The sequence below is a fragment of the Phyllobates terribilis genome, unplaced genomic scaffold (assembly GCF_046119375.1).
Source record: "Phyllobates terribilis strain yellow unplaced genomic scaffold, ASM4611937v1 Scaffold_56__1_contigs__length_8794411, whole genome shotgun sequence".
NCBI classification, from domain to species: Eukaryota; Metazoa; Chordata; class Amphibia; order Anura; family Dendrobatidae; genus Phyllobates; species Phyllobates terribilis.
The window spans coordinates 7,871,155-7,893,017 of NW_027362816.1; the positions used below are offsets into that span (position 1 = coordinate 7,871,155).

A 21,863-nucleotide genomic window follows, 5' to 3' on the forward strand; every position below is an offset into this window, starting at 1 on the left:
TGACCCCATGGCAAACCCCACCAGTATAATGCACCTACACTACTCCCCCCACACACACACACAGTATGATGCTCTTACAGCCCCCCACACATATACACACACAGTATGATGTCTTCCACAGTTCGCTCACACAGTATGATGGCCCCCAACAGTTCGCTCACACAGTATGATGGCCCCCAACAGTTCGCTCACACAGTATGATGGCCGCCCCACATCATGTATGATGGATCCCACAGTATACGCTTTTCTTGTTGCCAAAATAAAAAAAAACTCCACACAGAGGGCCCGATCTAGTGACGTCATTGCACCTGCAGTGCTGAGACTTCGAGCACAGACGTACAGGCTGAATGATGGGGAACAAAGGCCATCTTTCAAAGAATGATATGCGGAAGAAGAAAGCCCTGTAGCCTCAGGCTTTCCCAGCTAATGAGCGCCATAGTGGCCACGTGGTCTACCGCTATGGGCAAAATGCCTTTACCTTTAAGGCCCATCTTAGTACTTTTTACAGCAGACTGAGTGCCATAGGAAACCATGATTTCCAGTAAATACCGCAATACTGTGGTATTACAGTATATATAAGCAATCCAAGGATCACATGTTTAAGTCCACTAATGGGTACAAAAAAAAAATGTAAAAAAAATAAAAAGTCAAAATATAAAAAATAGATAATTTTTAACTATCCCACGTTTTCCCTATTAAAAACAAAGAAACGGAAAAAAAAACATTTGGTATCGCCACATCCGTAAAAGTCAGATGTATCAAAGTATGGAATTATGGTAATTAACCTTTACGGTAAACATTGCAGAAAAAAAAAATCAAAATGCCAAAATTGTGGGTTCTTTGTCACCTCACTTAACAAAAAAAATACAATACAAAGCTAGCAAAACGTTCTATGTACTCCAAATTGGTATCAATAAAAATGTCAGCTCCATAAACACAAAAAGCGCTTAAATAAAAAACTCCCTGGTTCTTAGAGAGTTAAAATAGCGATCACAAGACGTTATGTCACCAAACTCATTAAGGCCTAGTACATTAATGGTGCCACAGGAACGGGCAACAGCGAAAAATGTTATTTGCAAATCTCCTTTCAGCGTATGTATGTTGGCCCTTGAGGACATTGCACACGCTGCTGCCAATTTATAGTTTTCCATGAATGTTTATTTTGTGCATAGGGTAAAAGAATACATAAAAGATATTTCTTATAGATGGCAGCTAGCGTTCTATTACTCCTGGTTTAGGAGCTGTGACTCTCACAATCCCTCCAGGAGAGCACCTCAAATTATTTCTTTCCCCCTCCACTGTTTTTTTTCCCTATGTTCTGTGCGCTCTATTCCCTAAACAGCTCCATTTTCAATGGACAAATCATGATGTCTAGAGATCTCAATATTCTCCTTGTCAGAGGTGCCCCCATGAGGGTTGTCAGAAGATCTCAAAAACAGCAGGTGTTGTGGGGTGTGCCTGGCATACAATAGTTAGTGCCTACCAGGGTAGAACATCCGGTGAGCAGGTGGCGGAGTCATGGGCGCCCAAGGCTCATTGATACTTGTGTGGAACGAAAGGTACAGTAGCCCCAGCTGGTCCGGTGCTGCAGAAGAAATACTGTGGCACATATTGCTGAAAAATTAACTTTTGGCTATGAAGAAAAGATGTCAGGATAAAGTATTGCAGCTTATTACATATGGAGATGCACACTGGTCATTGTCATGCTGACCCGGTTACAGCCAAAAGCACCTACAAGGGTATATGGGCATCAGAACTGAACCATAGAGTAACAGAAGAAAGGGTTCTGGTCTGATGAATCATGTTTTCTTGTACATCACGTAGATGGGTAGAGGTGTATAACTTACCTGGGGAGAAACATGGCCTCCAGGCGCACCTTAGGAAGAAGGCAAACTCCGGGGAAGTAATCTATAGTTGTATGTGCCAAACATTACATTTTATCACCCTTTTGGAATTTTTTTTATATAAAGTGACCAACCCCAATATAATAAATAATACAGAATTTTACATTTTCATTGTACAATTTTTAAGTCATATCCTCACTTGGAGTATCCTACACAACCCTATATATATATACAGTCATGGCCAAAAGTATTGAGAATGAGACAAATAGTAATTTTTCCAAAGTTTACTGCTTCATTTTTTGTAATGGCAATTTGCATATACTCCTGAATGTCAAAGAGTGATCAGCTTAACAGCAATTACTGTACTTGCAAAGTCAATATTTGCCCAGAAAATGAACTTTAACCCCCAAAACACATTTCAACATCATTGCAGTCCTGCCTTAAAAGGAGCAGCTAACATCGTTTTAGTGATTGATCCATTAACACAGGTGTGGGTGTTGATGAGGACAGGGCTGGCGATCAATCAGTCATGATTAAGTATGAATGACATCACTGGACACTTTAAAAGGAGGCTGGTTCTTGGTATCATTGTTTCTCTTCAGCTAACCATGGTTATCTCTAAAGAAACACGTGCAGCCATCATTGCACTGCACAAAAATGGCCTAACAGGGAAGAGTATCGCAACTACAAAGATTGCACCTCAGTCAACAATCTATCGCATCATCAAGAACTTCAAGGAGAGAGCTTCCATTGTTGTCAAAAAGGCTCCAGGGCGCCCAAGAAAGACCAGCAAGCGCCAGGACCGTATCTTAAAACTGTTTCAGCTGCGGGATCGGACTACCAGCAGTGCCGAGCTTGCTCAGGAATGGCAGCAGGCTGGTGTGAGTGCTTCTGCACGCACTGTGAGGCGGAGACTCTTTGAGCAAGGGCTGGATTCAAGGAGGGCAGCAAAGAAAACACTTCTCTCCAGAAAAAACATCAGGGACCGACTGATATTCTGAAAAAGGTACAGGGAGTGGACTGCTGAGGACTGGGGCAAAGTCATTTTGTCTGATGAATCCCCTTTTCGATTGTTTGGGACATCTGGAAAACAGCTTATTCAGAGAAGAAGAGGTGAGCGCTACCACCAGTCTTGTCTCATGCCAACTGTAAAGCATCCTGAAACCATTCATGTGTGGGGTTGCTTCTCAGCCAAGGGAATCGGCTCACTCACAGCCTTGCCTAAAAACACAGCCATGAATAAAGAATGGTACCAGAATGTCCTCCAAGAGCAACTTCTCCCAACCGTCCAAGAGCAGTTTGGCGCCCAACAATGCCTTTTCCAGCATGATGGAGCACCTTGCCATAAAGCAAAGGTGATAACTAAATGGCTCATGGAACAAAACAGAGAGATTTTGGGTCCATGGCCTGGAAACTCCCCAGATCTTAATCCCATTGAGAACTTGTGGTCAATAATCAAGAGACGGGTTGACAAACAAAAACCAACAAATTCTGGCAAAATGCAAGCATTGATTATGCAAGAATGGACTGCTATCAGTCAGGATTTGGTCCAAAAGTTGATTGAGAGCATGCCAGGGAGAATTACAGAGGTCTTGAAGAAGAAGGGGCAACACTGCAAATATTGACTTGCTGCATTAACTCATTCTAACTGTCAATATAACCTATTGGTTCTCATAATATGATTGCAATTATATTTCTGTATGTGATATAAACATCAGACAAACACTAATAAAAACCAGAGGCCAGCAGATCATGTGAAAATATAATTTTGGTGTCATTCTCAATACTTTTGGCCATGACTGTATATATATATATATATATATATATATATATATATATATATATTCTCTATCTCAAGTCTTGGAGCAGAAATACTTCACATACAGAATCTGTTGCTATAGTGAGCTTATTGTTCTGTTCATGATTGCAGTTTGTGAGCTCCGATCTCCTTCTATGGGTGAATTTCTTTGGGGTCTTGAATCCTCTGGCTGGTTAAAACACGTGAAAACAATCCTAGATGCTGGTATCTTCATTGCAAAGGTAAGATGTGTTGTATCTGGTCATATTCTACTGGTGCTTGTCTGATTTGTACTATTCTAGGCACGGACTGTACAAAAATGATCCTTTTAGTGCTGAGAATAAACGAGATTTGTAATTATATAAATGTGTAATATTTTACATTTAATTTGCACATTTAGGCCGTGTCAGAAGAGGGCGCCAGCGTGCTCGTTCATTGTTCTGATGGATGGGACCGCACCGCTCAGGTCTGCTCTGTATCCAGTCTGTTACTTGACCCCTATTACCGAACCATCAGAGGATTTATGGTAAGAGGTTTTATTTCATATACTCTATGTACTGGTGGAGATTTACGGAGTTGATATTTTTTGCATAGTGTAACTTTTATTTTTCCCAATTACTATTAGGTGTTAATTGAAAAAGACTGGATTTCATTTGGACACAAATTTAATCACAGGTAACCCTGGTCACTGCACATATGTTGGAAAAGTCAAACAGAGTCACTTATTTACAGAGGGCCTTTCACCAAATTTTTCGTGTTGAACTGAAAACATGTTGTAGCTTCAGAGCAGAAAAAAAAATAATTGTTAGTTCTTTTTTTATTTTGCATCTCTGTTGCAGGGATATTAACAATCAAAGTATTTGTCACCTAATGAGTTAATTTTCGTTACATCCAAGTGGGTGTTATCAGAGAGCTTTCACTGTGGGGCATGTACTTCTCCTTGTATGATGCTGTCCAATTATAAAGAGGCAGCAAGATGCTAGAAAAAGAACACGTCCACACCATATCTTACAGCAGGTTTCTCATTGTGTGGGTTATAATGAAAGCCCGGATCTCCTGGTCTAACCTCCTGCATGATTAGAATGTCAACTGTATTCAAATCCCATCAATCAACACATTTCAGATATGGGCCCAGCAGTCAGTGTGGGGCTAGGGTCAGTGACGCGCCCCTGGGCCTGTGTCGCGCTGCGTTGCGCACGCGGGAGCTTACCCGGAGCCGGATCTCTTGAGGGTTGTAGTCTCGTGGCGGTGACCCGGTCCGTGCCCAGGGAGTCAAAGCGACGTATCAGCGGTAGATGTTGTACGACTACGCCACCCGTTGAATGCAGCTATGGAGCTGCCGCTGCAGGACAGTCCGCTGAGGCCGGTGGATGGATGGTGCAGCGTAGATGGTATAACCCCCAACGGGAGGGGTATGGCCTCAGGGCAGCAGATGTGGATGATGGGGGTAGCAGGAACCACTCAGAGACGATGCGGTGTAGTTCAGGGTCTTTACTGGTGACAACGATAGACCCTCCCGGAGTACTGGCTAGCGATTGGGGCCTGGTCAGTCCTTGAGCAGATGGGATCTCCCCTGGCCAGGCGGAGTTGTAGGCCTCCCAAACTAACTGTACTCTTCTGGCTACCTTGCTAGAAGCGGGTATAAGTAGCCCACGTCCCTGAGTGTACCGTGTGGTGCTCACCCGTATGGCCGGTGACTCGGGGCCTTCTAGTGGCTTCCGCTCCACGGTGGCGGTGCTGGTCCCACGCGTGTGACCGTGCCTTCGGGCTTCTTGGCCAGAGGACCTGAAATCCCCTGCCTGACGGATTCTGCTGCTGGGTAGGAGTTAGTCCCCACAGCCTCGGACTCCGGGTCCGGTAAGAAATCTTCTCAGTCAGGGCGAGCTCTGCAGCTGCCAGCCCCTGACTCCTTGTAGTACTGCTTCTGCTGTTTCTTCCTAAGCTGCTTCTCTTCGCTACTCTTCTTAACTCCAGGCTCAGGCCCCTGGACAGGGCCTGCCTGTGGAGCAGAGCCCATAGAGCAGCTCTGCTCCCTGTCTTCTCCTCTCAGAACTCCCTAACCCTGCCTCAGCCCCAGGTCTATATAGGGGAAGTCCTTCCCCTCCCAAGACTGGGCAGGAGGTGTGGCATGCACAGGATCCCTGACCAAAGGACCTCCCACCTGCTCTCAGACATAACATTACTGTAACGGGTCCGGGAGGCGGAACCTCTGAGCTACTATACAAGGGGGCGGCCCTTGTAATGGAGCGGGTGGCAGTCTCTGGGTGAACGGACAGGGAGTTACGGCAAGTGATCAGGGCAGTCTCTGGGTAAGGGGTAGGTACGACCTGTGATGGTAGAGCCTCCGGGTAGGCTAGCAGGCAGAGGGTAGATGGGTGCTCCCAGGTGAGCGGGCAAGAGTCTCTGGAATAGCTGGTGGTCACCGCACGTGACAACGGGACCTCCGGGCTGGCAAGCAGGCAGGTAACGGAGATGCGCTCCCAGGTGAGCGGGCAAGAGTCTCTGAGATAGCTGGTGGTCACAGCACGTGACAACGGAGCCTCCGGGCTGGCAAGCAGGCAGGTAACGGAGAAGCGCTCCCAGGTGAGCGGGCAAGCTGGTCCATAGACAGACTGACCGGAGTAGTAAGACAGACCGTCGGACCTCAGGCAAGCAGGCAGGTAGCTGGTATGCGTTCCCAGGTGAGCGGGCAGGCTGGTCCTTTAGACAGACTGACAGGAGTAGTAAGGCAGACCGTCGGACCTCAGACTGGCAGGCAGGTAACAAGTATTCAGGCAGGAATCAGGCAGGTAACTGGCAGGTAACTGGCAGGTAACTAGCAACGGGACCTGAGGGCTGAAGCACAGGTGAGACACAGGTGCAAACAACATTGCTCGGGCACCTCCATTTTGGAGGAGGTGCCTTATATATGATGAAGTCCTCCGGCCATTGGCCGGGGACTCTTTAGGGCGGTGCGCGCGGCCCCTTTAAGAGGAGGGGAGCGCGCGCGCGCCCTAAGCACAGGGGCCGGGAAGGAGCGCGTGCTGAGAGCAGAGCAGGAGGAGGACGCCGGGACGGAGCGCGTGCTGACAGCAGAGCGGGGAGAGGACGCCGGGCAGGAGCGCGCGCTGACAGCAGAGCGGGGAGAGGACGCCGGGCAGGAGCGCGCGCTGACAGCAGAGCGGGGAGAGGACGCCGGACACGGAGCAGAGCGGTGAGGGGAGCAGCGTCCCTGCCTAGCAGAGGGCAGGGACGCCAGCGCTACAGTACCCCCCCCTTTAGGCCCCCCCTTTTTTAGGCCAGACAGAAATTTAGCTAGGATGAGAGGGGCATGGATGTTCTCCCGGGGCTCCCACGTTCTCTCCTCAGGACCAAACCCCCTCCAATCTACCAGAAAAAAGGTCTTTCCTCTTACCCTTTTGCTGGCAAGAATGTTCTCTACCTCAAACTTGTCCTCAGCAGAAACCAGAGCAGGAGGCGTACCTGTAGACTTAGAAAAAGAGTTAAGTACCACAGGTTTGAGGAGAGATACATGGAAGGAGTTAGGGATCCGTAAGTTGGCCGGGAGTTTCAATTTATAGGCTACCGGGTTGATCTGACCGATGACCACCAGTGGGCCGATGAACCGAGACCCTAACTTATAGGAAGGGATCTTGAGTCGGACATATTTGGACGAGAGCCAGACTTTATCCCCAGGACGGAATTGAGGAGGGTCCATCGCTAAATGCTGCCAGGGGGCAGCAGGTACTGACAGAGGAAGAAGGCGGCCGGCCGACAGGTGTCTCGGAACTTTGTTGCGGGCGCAGGACACACAGGCAGAAACAAAGTCCATAACATCCTTGTGCAGGTTAGGCCACCAGTAGTGTCGGGTAATGAGCTGGAGGGTCTTTTTCCGACCGGCGTGGTCAGCTAGTTTAGACGAATGACCCCAGTGTAGGATTCTCTCCCGATCAGGTACCGATACGAACGTCTTACCAGGAGGGAGACAATTTAGACTCACGGGAGCCACCTGCATTACTCTGGCGGGATCGATGGGGCAGTCACATGGTCTATGAGGTGGTGATGTCTCTGCCTCCTCCTTAACAAAGACATCAGCACTAGACCAATAAGGAATCGGAAGTCCAGGTAGATTAGCTGGGATAGGAGAGGGACGGACGGAATGGACGGGAACCAGGCAGGTTTTATGACAGGCCTGTCCCCAGTGAAGGACTTCTCCGGTTTGCCAGTCAAGCACGGGTGCATGTCTCTGGAGCCAAGGCAGACCTAGCAAGAGGGCGTGAGGGAGACCAGGCAGAACGTGAAAGGAGATACTCTCTGAATGCAGCATTCCCACCTGCAGAGTAATGGATTCGGTGATGAATTGGATGGGGCGAGGTAAGAGGCCCCCATCCACGGCAACAACAGACAAGGGTACAGCCAGAGGTTTGGTGGGGATGCGGAATTTCTCCACCAGAGACTGTGAAATAAGATTTCCGGCTGCTCCAGAGTCAAGTTGGGCTAGTTCGGAATAACGATTCTCCCCGCAGATGATTGAGACTGACAACAGCAGGGATGGAGAGGATTTATTTTTGTCTAGATCGACCCCACTGAGTGAACCTAGATACAGGCGTTCTCCTGACCTCTCCGGGCAGGCACGGATCAGATGCTCCTTACTGCCACAGTAGAAGCAGCTCCCCTCGGCACGGCGGAAATCCTGACGGGATTTGACCATCTTGGTCTGGTCGACCTGCATAGGCTCAGGAGAGTGTACCTGGGGAGAAACGGAAGGAATGACGGGTTCCTGGAAAGTAGGAGCTAAATGTGAAATCCTTCTCTCACGGGTGACCTCTTTGGCACGCTCCTGGAACCGTAGGTCAATCCGGGTGGCAAGGGATATTAGATCATCGAGAGTGGTAGGAATGTCCCGACCAGCAAGTTCATCTTTAATACGGCCGGACAGACCCTCCCAGAAGACGGATACCAGGGCTTCGTTATCCCAGGCCAGCTCCGAGGCAAGGGTACGGAACCGTATGGCATATTGGCCCACGGTGAGGCTTCCCTGACGGAGGCGAAGCAGAGAAGATGCGGATGAGGTCCTCCGTCCGGGTTCGTCGAAGGCTTTCCTGAAAGCCGTGAGAAAGGCAGGCAAGTCGGACACCAGGGGGTCTCCTCTCTCCCATAGAGGATTTAGCCAGGCCAGAGCCTCCCCGGTGAGATGGGACATGATGAATGCAATTTTGGCTCGGTCGGAGTTAAACTGGTGGGACAATAGTTCAAAATGCAGGGTGCACTGATTTATGAAGCCCCGAGCCAGGACGGAGTCGCCTCCGAAGCGAGGAGGTGCAGAGAGCCGGGGTCCGGAAAAGGATACCATGGTACTGGCCGTAGTTGTTGGTGGATCGGACAGAGTGTTCAAGCGAGTATTAACATTCCGCAGGTGACCCAGGATGGCCTCCTGTTGGGACCTCTGATGGGACAGTTCAAGACAGAGGTCCGAGAGCGAGGGAGCTTGGGTGCCACCGGGTTCCAGGGCCCGAGCAAACTGTAACGGGTCCGGGAGGCGGAACCTCTGAGCTACTATACAAGGGGGCGGCCCTTGTAAGGGAGCGGGTGGCAGTCTCTGGGTGAACGGACAGGGAGTTACGGCAAGTGATCAGGGCAGTCTCTGGGTAAGGGGTAGGTACGACCTGTGATGGTAGAGCCTCCGGGTAGGCTAGCAGGCAGAGGGTAGATGGGTGCTCCCAGGTGAGCGGGCAAGAGTCTCTGGAATAGCTGGTGGTCACCGCACGTGACAACGGGACCTCCGGGCTGGCAAGCAGGCAGGTAACGGAGATGCGCTCCCAGGTGAGCGGGCAAGAGTCTCTGAGATAGCTGGTGGTCACAGCACGTGACAACGGAGCCTCCGGGCTGGCAAGCAGGCAGGTAACGGAGAAGCGCTCCCAGGTGAGCGGGCAAGCTGGTCCATAGACAGACTGACCGGAGTAGTAAGACAGACCGTCGGACCTCAGGCAAGCAGGCAGGTAGCTGGTATGCGTTCCCAGGTGAGCGGGCAGGCTGGTCCTTTAGACAGACTGACAGGAGTAGTAAGGCAGACCGTCGGACCTCAGACTGGCAGGCAGGTAACAAGTATTCAGGCAGGAATCAGGCAGGTAACTGGCAGGTAACTGGCAGGTAACTAGCAACGGGACCTGAGGGCTGAAGCACAGGTGAGACACAGGTGCAAACAACATTGCTCGGGCACCTCCATTTTGGAGGAGGTGCCTTATATATGATGAAGTCCTCCGGCCATTGGCCGGGGACTCTTTAGGGCGGTGCGCGCGGCCCCTTTAAGAGGAGGGGAGCGCGCGCGCGCGCGCCCTAAGCACAGGGGCCGGGAAGGAGCGCGTGCTGAGAGCAGAGCAGGAGGAGGACGCCGGGACGGAGCGCGTGCTGACAGCAGAGCGGGGAGAGGACGCCGGGCAGGAGCGCGCGCTGACAGCAGAGCGGGGAGAGGACGCCGGGCAGGAGCGCGCGCTGACAGCAGAGCGGGGAGAGGACGCCGGACACGGAGCAGAGCGGTGAGGGGAGCAGCGTCCCTGCCTAGCAGAGGGCAGGGACGCCAGCGCTACAATTACATTACTGTGGACACCAGACCCCTGGGGTGCCACATCAGCACAGCTGAGTTTAGCTGTGTCACTTTCCAAATCTTCCATCAGCTCTCCTCCTCTCAGCAAAAGAGACAAAAAAAAAAACACCATACATTCTAATATAATATACTTACTGTAGTTTTTCTGTGCCATTCCCAGTCTCAGGCGGTTTTGGGAGCGCAGTCCACCTGAAAAAGATGTTGCATGCATATACCCTAATTGCATTGCCTCAGCATATATATATTTTTTTATTTTTTAAGGTATGGAAATTTAGATGGGGATCCCAAGGAGGTGTCCCCAGTGATAGACCAGTTCCTGGAATGTGTCTGGCAGCTCATGGAGCAGTTTCCCTGTGCGTTTGAATTTAATGAGAGATTCTTGGTCCACATACAACACCATATATACTCCTGTCAGTATGGAAAGTTTCTGTGCAACTGCGAGAAGGAGAGGAAGGAACTTATGTGAGAGAATATGTGCTCTGTGTATGGTCACTATAGGCTTGTAACAGAAATAGAATATGGATGGTTGACGTGTCCCTGATGCTGATCTGATCACACGGTGCCCCACAGTCTGGATAACAGCAATCACTTATAAACTGTGAAGGTTGAACCTTGGCAAAAAATTTTCAATAACTGTGCAGGAGAAAAATGTATAAAGTGATGGCATATTGGTAAGATATGCCATCACTTCAGGATTCGTGGGGGTGTCAGACCTTAGGGACTCCCACATATCCGGAGACTGAATGGGTATGTGAACCTAAACCATTTCAGTTTTTTCCTGCCCATCTGGGTCGCTGGCATCGCTGGCAGTGCCACTGTACAGAGAAACATAAGAATGGTGAAATCAAAATGCCAATAATAAAATAAGATGGGTACATGGATTTAAGAATTGCACAGTTCCTGATGTAACCAATGGTCCACTAGAAGATACTTCTTGAAGATATTCTCTGTCCTGAGTAATGTTGAAATCTTGTAGATCTTCTTTCCCAGTCAGAAAATGTCCTAACCTGCACGTCAGTAGCCAAGGACATGAGATACATCCTTGTAACTAGAGGATCATGGCTTTAAAGAGATATTCTTAAAATATCAAGCTCTCATTGAGGCCTCATTCAGACATCCGTATCCACATGTACGTGTTAATGCTAATGCTATTCACATGCCTGTGGATTTTCATGGACTATGTGTCTGTGCAAAACTCACGGAGACATGTCTGTTTTTTCTTCCAATATCACAGATGAAAAAGACCTATACAAGTCTATGGGTCCATGAAGAACATAGACAGCCCACGGATGGCATCATGGTGCTGTCCGAGATTAAAGGGGTTGTCCAGTACTTTATATTACCCCCCACCAATGTGTCTCCCCGGGGCCCCTAAGGATTTTTGTAATTACCTTCCGTTGCAGATAATGCCTGTGAGTGGCGCTATCACTGGCCGCTCACAGGCATCACGTGACCCCCGGCTGCAGCCGGCTTTGACATCCACCGATGTCGCTGGCAGCCGCCGGGGATCTCTGTCTTCCGCGTTCCAGGTGGATGCCAGACTGTGGGCGGGGTTACCCCCAACCCCCACATCACACCCGGCATCCACCGCACGCTCTGCCTCTCCCTATTCATTGGGAAAGCGCGGTGGATGCTGGGTGTGACGCGTGGGGAGGAGGTGTAACCCTGCCCACAACCCAGCAGCCACCGTAGGGACCCCAGCGCTGAGTCACGCCTCACTTGTCGTGACATCAGCGTGGGGTCACGTGATGCCTGTGAGCAGCCACCGATAGCGAAGCTCACAGGCATTATCAGCAACGCAAGCTAATTACAAAAAGTCTTAGGGGCCCCGGGGGGATACATTGGGGGGGGGGGGGGTAATATAAAGTACTGGACAACTTCTTTAACATTACAAAGCATTGGAGAAACTTTATAACATATTTATCCATATGAGAAGAACACTGATAACACAATGATGGTAAAAATGGACACACTGATACCATTTTTTCACATACCTGTTTAAACCTGTACATGTGAATGAGGCCTTCTGCTGATCACTGAAGAGCCCCATTCTCAGCATCGCTAAAAGTCCCATCGGTCAGACCTCCAGCATTCAGAAAGTTATCTCCTAACCCTTTACAGCAGTGGTTCTCAACTCCAGTCCTCAGGACCCACCAACAGGCCATGTTTTCAGGATTTCCTTAGTATTGCACAGCTGATAATTGCATCACCTGCACAGGCAATAATTCCATCACCTGTGCAATACTAAGGAAATCCTGAAAACATGATCTGTTGGTGGGTCCTGAGGACTGGAGTTGGGGAACACTGCTGTAAAGGGACTGTCAGTACAGAAGGACTGTTCAAATCAAGTACAGGCGCTCGGTGCACCGTGGTGGGGCCAAGCAGTTCAGTGCATCTTTCCATCTACTTTTTGGAACCGGATTTTCCAATTTTGACTATGAAGCTACACAGCTACTATGCAAAGAAACACTGAAAGCTATAGAACTTGTGGCTCATTCATATAAGAGAATCAGGCACAGTTTCACCAGTTTGGTCAGTGTCAGTTTTTATCATTAGAGTTTGGCCTGAGCTTCAGTTTCTTCATCTTTTTCCATCAAACAGACCTGGAAAACTGGACAGCGCTCAGATGGCAATTAATTGTTGGCCGATTTTTTTTTTTCACTGACCCATGGATGTGCATTGTTAATTTTGACCTGACACTCAGATAACTATCGTACATTTTGCCACGATTTTCCGTCTCTCAAACAATCACAGATATGTGAATGGCCCCATTCACTCTTCTAGGTACAAGTGCTATCTGGAAATAACACAAATAGGACTCGTACACAAAAAATGTACGTCTGAATGAGCCCTTAGTGTTAGTGCAGGTTGCAGTGGTGACGGGTATACTTGCAGCTCTCATAATCTCAATATATCAGTGATGCAATCATCATCTTCCAGAATTCAGGAGAGGACCTACTCCCTCTGGTCTTACCTGTGGAAGCAGCGGTTGGATTACATGAACCCTCTGTACAGAGCAGATCACAGTCAGACCCAAGGAACTCTGAGACCACACACCACTCCATGCCACTTCAGGTAAGAGGTTATTCTGATTCCTCCTCTGCACTGAATAAAGCAGCAGAACTCTAACACACCATATACTTATCATTCATATATAGAAACATCAACCCTAACTTTACAGGTGAAAGAAGCGGGGTGACGTATCATGAGCCCAATGTGTCCTTCAGTGGTGAAATCCAAGGCCCAACACTCTTCCCACTTGTAACCATGGTCTACATTTAGGGGTTGCGTCAGAGCTCACTCGTCAGTTCTATCTTCTGCCTGGCACAAATCAATTCACTTTAGACAGATTTACTGACATCTATGACAGCTTGTGACACGGTGATTCATTTTGCACATATTTAGACTGCGATAAAGTATTGATCTTTGGGGGTCAGACCGCTGGGACCCCCAACAATCCCCAGGAGGTTCTGTAGAGCAAGCTTTTGAACAGAGCAGAGGTGGAGCATGTACATCTCTACTCCATTCATTCTCTGTGGAACTGACCCCTAGCGATCAATTCCTAAATCCTGTTGATAGGGGATTACTTATATACTTGGTACAACCCCTTTAATAGGGCATGCGGATGTCCCTGATCGGGAACTTTCTATATAAAAGCATAATATAAAGTCGAGTTTGGGTCAGGAGACCTGAAGCCAGTCTTTGCATTGAAGCATACTCAGACCGCAAAACACACGTGTGAATCCAGGCAAAAGCTGTTTTTTTTTTGTTTGCCTGTACAAAACAGACCAATTTTGCAAGTGTGTTAGATCCAATTTTCGGGCATATTTAGTCCACATGTCCGTTTTTATCAATGGTTTTGCCATATGCAAAAACAACGTGACAGAGGTTTCCCAAGCTTCTTCAAGTACCCAGTCAGTGAAAATGAAGAATAGCAGTAGGATGCAACTTGGATGTCCGCAAATAAGGTCAATGTAGGGGATGTCTCTGTTTATATACAGACCATCAGTCAGCAAAATAACAGAACGGACATGTGAATAGTGTAAGGATAGGATGTGTCAGTGTGCTGTCCGAGTAATGAGGCCCAACTTGCCACCACATATTTTCACTGATCTGAAGTCGCCAGCCATAGATCAGCCACTGAGGGACTCATTAGGACTCGCTCACATTGCCACGTAACACGGCCGAGTGCTAGTGCTATGTGATGTTTTATCGGATAGCACTCGGACCAATAATATACTATGTTATCCGAGTGCAGTCTGATGTACGTGCACAGAGACAATGGAGAAGATGGAAAAATTAAGTCCTCCATCTTCTCCACACCTGTGCTGCAATTCTTCCATGCGAGAAAATTGGATCACACTCAGAGTTAAAGCAGAGTGTCATTAGCATAATCGGTCCAATTCTCTGGCATGGGAGAATATACAGCATTGTGAGCTAGCCCTTCATGTGTGTACCATGAGCTAGCACGTCTTAAGAACATATATCATGAGAATTGCTCGATGATAATCTTCTGTACTTGTGCATATACTCGATGATAATCTTCTGTACTTGTGCATATACTAACTCTTCAAACTTATTTTTCACCATGGAAGGTTTTGGAGGGGCCTCTATAACCGATTTGAGAAAGGAATGCACCCTCGCCAGTCAGTCACTGATTTTCTACAGGCAGTAAAAGAAGAGACGCAGCAGCTGGAGGAGGAAATGGAGTTCATAGAGAAGGTGTGGTAGAAATACTGAAAATCCAGCTTCCTGGCCTATATGTTTTTGATGTTTATACCTCCGCTTAGGTTTCAGTGTAAACCAATTCAGCTTTTAATGGTGACTGAGAAACAATTTTAAATGATTATATATAGAAACTCTGCACAAGACAAAAAAGAGGCAATCATTTTTAGCCGATGCCCTACGTCTTTGGTGTTCTCCAACACAATAACTGGAAGAGAGCACCATTAAAGGGAATCTGTTACCAGGTTTTTGCTACCCATCTGAGTGCAGCGCAATATAGGGGCAGAGGCCCTGATTCCAACAATCTGTCACTTACTGGGCTACCTGCTGTCATTTTGATAAAATTACTGTGTTATCTGCAGCAGACCCCGCAAACATCACTGATTGGCAGGTCTCTGACTGCTGAGCTCTGTATAACCCCGCCCACACCACTGATTGGCCACTTTGCGTATACTACATTTGCAGAAAGCTGCCAATCAGTGATGGGGGCGGGGTTGTACAGAGCTTATGAATATGTAGGACTACCTGGCAGCAGGTTTACTAGTCCCCAATGATAATCTGCTTGCTGATAAAATAGTGATTTTATAAAAACTACAGCAATCAGACCATTAAGTGACACATCACTGTAACCAGGGTCTCTACCTTCTGTCTTTTCAATGTCAGTAATGCCTGAGCACTGTGGCGTTATGGCTTTCTTATGGCACCAGAGAAGTTTGTTCATTGGTATAAAGTTTTCAAGTAAAGGTTCATTTAGGCAGGCCAATAATTGGGTTAGGGAGCGTTCCCTCATTCCCAACTGTTGGCTGCCTAAACAGGCCATCAAACATCCAATGGAGGGGCAAAACATTCATTGGTGTGATAATTTTTGAGCAAGTTTAAAAATTATCATTAGCAGCACATTGTCCTGTGTAAACGAGAAATGTGCTGACGATAACATAAGTGCGGCCGGCCTTACTAAACAGACCATTAAACCACTGCTGATCGACTTGCATGTAGAGGTTACATTAACATGCCCTAACCCAATGTAACTTTTGCTCTTGTCTAACAATTTTTCCTTTAGAGATTAACAAAACTGGAAACTCGAGAGTCAAATGAAACCTACAAGAATCTCAATGACCAGCCAAAAATCCACAACTTCCAGATATGCATCACCAAACACTCTCCGGCTAATACGCCCCAAGATTACAGCACCAACCTGAAGCTGTTTCCCTCTCGTAGTCCATCCCAAGGTGAGGAGGACTCGGCCCTGATCCTAACCCAGGACCATTTGAAGAGCTCGGACCCCGACCTGTCGGCTAATAGTGACCAGGAATCTGGGGTGGAGGACTTGAGCTGCCGGTCTCCGAGTGGTGGAGACTCGTTACCCAGCGAGGACAGTGGGAAGGATCCCGATTCAGATGAAGCAGTGTTCCTGACTGCTTAGAGGTCTTATTAACCACTTGCTATTATATCAGTGCTTCTATTTATTTATAGGGAGTGATGTAAGCTGGGAGGGATATACTGGGGGAAAAAAAAACATATCGACTTTGTTCACATGTATCAGTGGTAGTTTGTGCAGCGGAGACCAGATACTAATGTCCTATATAGTCAGTCTGATCCAGGCAATTGAACGACTGACAATTGGAAAAGTGCATACACAGGTTGACGAAACAATGACGGGGACACAATGATGGCTAATAATCTGGTATCATGTTATCAGCAGCACGTCTCCTGTTTACACTGAGTAATGTGCTGCCGTTAAGAATTTTAATGAATGCATAAAATGTATCGCACCCAATGAAACGGTGCTTTCCTAGTTTGTCTGCCGATTGTGGTCCTGGTTAGATGGGCCAATAATCGTATGTTGAAATGATTCCTATGACCGCTCGTTCATCGATTATTGGCTCTACGCCTTAAGTGCGTGTCTGCAGCCTCCGGGAATATTCAGAAACAGTTATCTTTTTTTAAGAGCCAACCTTATAATGCATTTTGTTTCCTTTCATGATTTCAAACCACATGTCCGTGGAGCATGAATCCTGTCCCAATATATTTGTATATTTAAGGTTTGTCATTGACAAAGGAGCCCTGTACTGGAAATATGGACACTTACATGGTTTTCGGGTTTAGGTCCACTGTGTGAAAGATCTGAATGTGCTTTGCTTCTGTGTAAGTTGCTGGTAGACTAATGGTGGTCATCCAGGATCTGACATTGGGTATTAATCCCCTACCTCCTAGTTATGTTAGGCATGACTATCACATGTAAGGTTCTTGCCACCTGGCCGAGAAAAGTTCGAAAAAAAGGACGCAAGCATAAACTGTTTGGCCTGTGACCACAGCAATTTACTGTAAAACAATGTGATTTTCGTCACATGATTAAAACCATGACCCAATGTCTATGGCTGAATAATCCCTTAAAGACTAATGTTTTGTGCTATGGTATACCATCGGTCCGATCTTCTGTAACTTTATACTGTTTCCACATAGACTGCCAATGAAACAAAACTTCAGAATCTCATTTGGAGACTTTAAAGGGGCGGTCCAAGACTTTATTGAAGGCCTATACTTGATCATCAATGTCTGATTGATAGTGCGTGCTGTAGCTGTTCCTGTGTCAACGGTGGCCAGAAATGCTCAGGTGCCGAGCTCTGTTGACGGAGTACTACATATCGGCCCCCCATTCAAATCATTAGGGGGCAGATGTGTAGTACGCAGCCGCAGCCACTATTCCCTCCACAGAGCTCCGCAGTGCAGCTCCGCTAATGAGCACCCCAATTGATCAAACATTGATGACTTATCTTAAAGAGGTGGTCACTACATTGTATAATGCCCCCATCAAATTACACCTTTTAAATACCTGCAGCCGGGGTCACGTGATGCAGTCTGAGCAGTCAGCAATAGCGCCACCCACAGGTACATATGGAAGCAGGAGGTATTTACAAAAACATTTATTTAGTTAACATGTGTAAATCGATGGGGTCATTATACAATGTAGTGGACCACCTCTTTAAAGAAAGGCCATCAATGTTAAAGTCCGGGACAACCCCTTTAATTATTAATCGGTATCGGTACAGATCTATTAGACTTTTCAGAACTTCAAAATAGGTCCATCCTTCAAACAGATGCCAAAAAGTACAGTATGCTGCAAACTTTAATGGAAGCATTCCTGTATGAATACAATATTGGAGGAAATAAAGAAAAAAAAACAAAAAGCTTTGGCACTTTTATGTAGGTCTCCATAATATAGTGGGGAGAGACTTTCTTATTGACTTATATAAGTGAGGTAGAGCAGTAACCCCAAAGAAATTGAAAAATCAGCTGTGGTCCCTATAGGATGGCCCTACACATTGTATTTCCCAGCACTTTTTTGAGAATACATTGGGGTGGAAAAATAAGATACCACTTTTGAAAAGCGAAAATAAAAGCCGATAATAAGAATTTATAGTCCAGAATTTACTGGTCACTTTTGTATTTCTGTAGGAATTCCAGCTCTGTACGTTGCAGATATCCGGCCCATCAGCGGATCAGCGGGGTCCCGCGTACTTGAATCCTTGCATGTTATCTGGGGGCTAAGAGCCATAGGGTTCTCTCTAAGTGCTTCCGACACTGGTTTTCAGAAAACGTACTGATCCTTTTATATTCGTGCTGCAAGGTAGTTACATGTGGGGTCTCAGCGTCACATTACTGGGCTAGTACTAATATGGTAAGAGTCAATGTTGTGTAGTATCCCCCCGCCATCCTTTACGTGTCTGCCTGCTGCATAGTGAACGGCTGCCATCTTGAATGCTCATTGAAGCTGCTATTAGGTTTTTTTTGTAAATTGCATGGATAATCTTACCAGAATAATCGTTCTCACTTCTTGACTTGTCGGCTCATTGTGACCAATATCATATTGGTTTTCTAGACGAGTTTACAAGCGCTTGTAGTGCTACAATACAAGAACAAAGCTCCTAGATGTAATAGGAAGATCATCATAAAATGACCGTCCCTCCCAACTGCAGATTCCAAAATCTTCTGAAGATGCAGCTTATAAGTGAGGTCCGTGATAGTCAGAAGCAGCGTCTTCTTCCCATGATCGGTGCCTGGGGTGGGAGCCCAGCGATGTAGGGGCTGAGCCGCAGTAACAGACATGGGGCCGTGTCTGCGGGGGAAGGTGGGGAATAGAGTTTTCATTTTCTAATCCAGGACAACCCTTTTAAAAGTAGAACTCCCAAAAACAATGAAAGGGAAAGCCTCTTAAAGGGACACTAATCCTCGAAATGAATGAGGGCAAAAAATATAGCAGCTCTTACTTTTGTCCAGTCTCAACATGATCCTAAAAGAGATGGGGCCAGAGTCATCAAGAGCGGCGCTGTTCACATTGGTCTTGATGAGGAGGTGTGCTGGAGTCAGACAGACGCTCGCGGGTCATGAAAAGGTGCATGCTTCTTCCTGAATTGAGAACGCACCGTGGGGCAATAAACAAATCTGCAACATGTGAATGAGATTTTGTGGCTATTTATGGTACAAAGATTTAAAAAGAAAAATTCTGCACAAGCGCTGTGTGTGAACAAACCCCAACGGTGGTGCCGCAGTTCTTTTGGGAGTTCTCCTTGGTTGCAAAGGGTTTTGTGTGTTTTTTTTATATATATTATTTATGGTTTATTTATTGATGCCATCATTGCTTATTTTTGTGACGAGTATAATAAAATCATGATCTATTTTTTTATTTTGTGTTGCATATTTTGGCTGTAATTTATATGCAGAAATTGATTTTTGTTTTAAGATATTTTAAAATATGTTGTCAAGCAATATTACCCTAATTGTGACTATATCAGTACAAAGTACGTATGTAAAGTAGTTTATTCCGTAATGTGCAATTAGAATATTTTTGTAAACTCCCTTGTGTTGTGTGTGTGCTGGTGTGTATAGATTAGATTGGGCCGCTGTCCTTTACGGACATAGCATTAGAGTCATTTATGCTGCACTTATAGAAGATGCTAAAGAATTACACTACAGGTTTTTTAATACAATTTTCTTTTCTTTTTTAAAGCAATACTTTACTCACCCTCTCTGGGTCTAATGCAGAGTGTCAGCTATTTGTCACATTGACAGCGCTGCAGCCAGTCAGTGAGTTCAGTGACTCTGAGCAAGTAGTGCCGTTAACTCGGGCAAAGCTGCTGATCTCAGTTATTGGTTGCAGCGCTGTCGACGTGAGGCCAAAGGACAGTAACAGACACTGGGAGCAGTGGCAGAGACCCTGTGCTGGACCCAAGGAAGGTGACTAGTGCACAGTTACAAAAAAACAGCTGCACCAACGGGTTAAAGGAAAATCCCTTTAACCCTTAACTGGTGAGGTGGGGGTTGCCACACCCAGGGCGGCTCCAGGTGTTTCTGGGCCCCGGGCGAAAGAGTCTCAGTGGCCCCTTTAACACATACCATGATTCATGATGCAGAGATACGACGGAGAAATATATATATATATACTACAATGCAATGATTTCACTTCTTACATTACATGAGTGATATCTATTGTAAATTCCACAATAGCTCAGAAACCGGTGAATCGCTCCACACAGAATACTGGCCCCCATATAAGGCTCCACACAGAATACTGGCCCCCATATAAGGCTCCATACGGAATACTGGCCCTCATATAACGCTTCATACGGAATACTGGCCCCCATATAAGACCCCATACGGAATACTGGCCCCCATATAAGGCCCCATAAGGAATACTGACCCCCATATAAGGCTCCATGCGGAATACTGGCCCCCATATAAGGCTCCATACGGAATACTGGCCCTCATATAACGCTTCATACGGAATACTGGCCCCCATATAAGGCCCCATACGGAATACTGGCCCCCATATAAGGCCCCATGCGGAATACTGGCCCCCATATAAGGCTCCATACAGAATACTGGCCCCTATATAAGGCTCCATACAGAATACTGGCCCCCATATAAGGCCCCATAAGGAATACTGGCCCCCATATAAGGCCCCATGCGGAATACTGGCCCCCATATAAGGCTCCATACAGAATACTGGCCCCCATATAACGCTTCCTACGGAATACTGGCCCCAATATAAGGCTCCACACAGAATACTGGCCCCCATATAAGGCTCCACACAGAATACTGGCCCCCATATAAGGCTCCATATGGAATACTGGCCCCCATATAACGCTTCCTACGGAATACTGGCCCCCATATAAGGCTCCACACAGAATACTGGCCCCCATATAAGGCTCCATACGGAACACTGGCCCCCATATAACGCTTCATACGGAATACTGGCCCCCATATAAGGCCCCATACGGAATACTGGCCCCCATATAAGGCCCCATAAGGAATACTGGCCCCCATATAAGGCCCCATGCGGAATACTGGCCCCCATATAAGGCTCCATGCGGAATACTGACCCCCATATAAGGCTCCATGCGGAATACTGGCCCCCATATAAGGCTCCATACGGAATACTGGCCCCCATATAAGGCTCCATACGGAATACTGGCCCCCATATAAGGCTCCATACGGAATACTGTCCCCCATATAAGGCTCCATACGGAATACTGGCCCCCATATAAGGCTCCATACGGAATACTGGCCCCCATTTAAGGCTCCATACAGAATACTGGCCCCCATATAAGGCTCCATACGGAATACTGGCCCCCATATAAGGCTCCATACGGAATACTGGCCCCCATATAAGGCTCCATACGGAATACTGGCCCCCATATAAGGCTCCATACGGAATACTGGCCCCCATATAAGGCTTCATACAGAATACTGGCCCCTATATAACGCTCCATACAGGATACTGGTCCCCTTATAAAGCTCCATACAGGATACTGGCCCCCATATAACGCTCCATACAGGATACTGGTCCCCTTATAAAACTCCATAAAGGATACCGGTCCCCTTATAACGCTCCATACAGGATACTGGCCCCCAT

The 21,863-nt window shown here is 47.1% G+C and overlaps 1 protein-coding gene across 1 annotated transcript; it reads left to right on the top strand.

The window, feature by feature from the left end:
• The first annotated feature begins 3,732 nt into the window (after positions 1–3,732).
• On the top strand, positions 3,733–16,373 carry LOC141192251 (phosphatidylinositol-3-phosphate phosphatase MTMR7-like). The gene is made up of 7 exons (XM_073661752.1): positions 3,733–3,884; positions 4,043–4,168; positions 4,268–4,317; positions 10,487–10,687; positions 13,166–13,300; positions 14,821–14,947; positions 16,011–16,373. Exons 1-7 carry the CDS (start codon positions 3,765–3,767, stop codon positions 16,371–16,373), a joined length of 1,122 nt encoding a protein of 373 aa, XP_073517853.1. The 5' UTR covers positions 3,733–3,764.
• The last annotated feature ends 5,490 nt before the right edge of the window (positions 16,374–21,863 follow it).

Excerpts from the sequence above, each read along its gene's own strand:
- LOC141192251 (XM_073661752.1), top strand. The coding sequence starts at position 3,765 with ATGATTGCAGTTTGTGAGCTCCGATCTCCTTCTATGGGTGAATTTCTT. Across the intron at positions 4,169-4,267 it reads GAACCATCAGAGGATTTATG|GTGTTAATTGAAAAAGACTG; the intron begins GTAAGAGGTTTT and ends AATTACTATTAG. Across the intron at positions 10,688-13,165 it reads AAGGAGAGGAAGGAACTTAT|AATTCAGGAGAGGACCTACT; the intron begins GTGAGAGAATAT and ends ATCATCTTCCAG.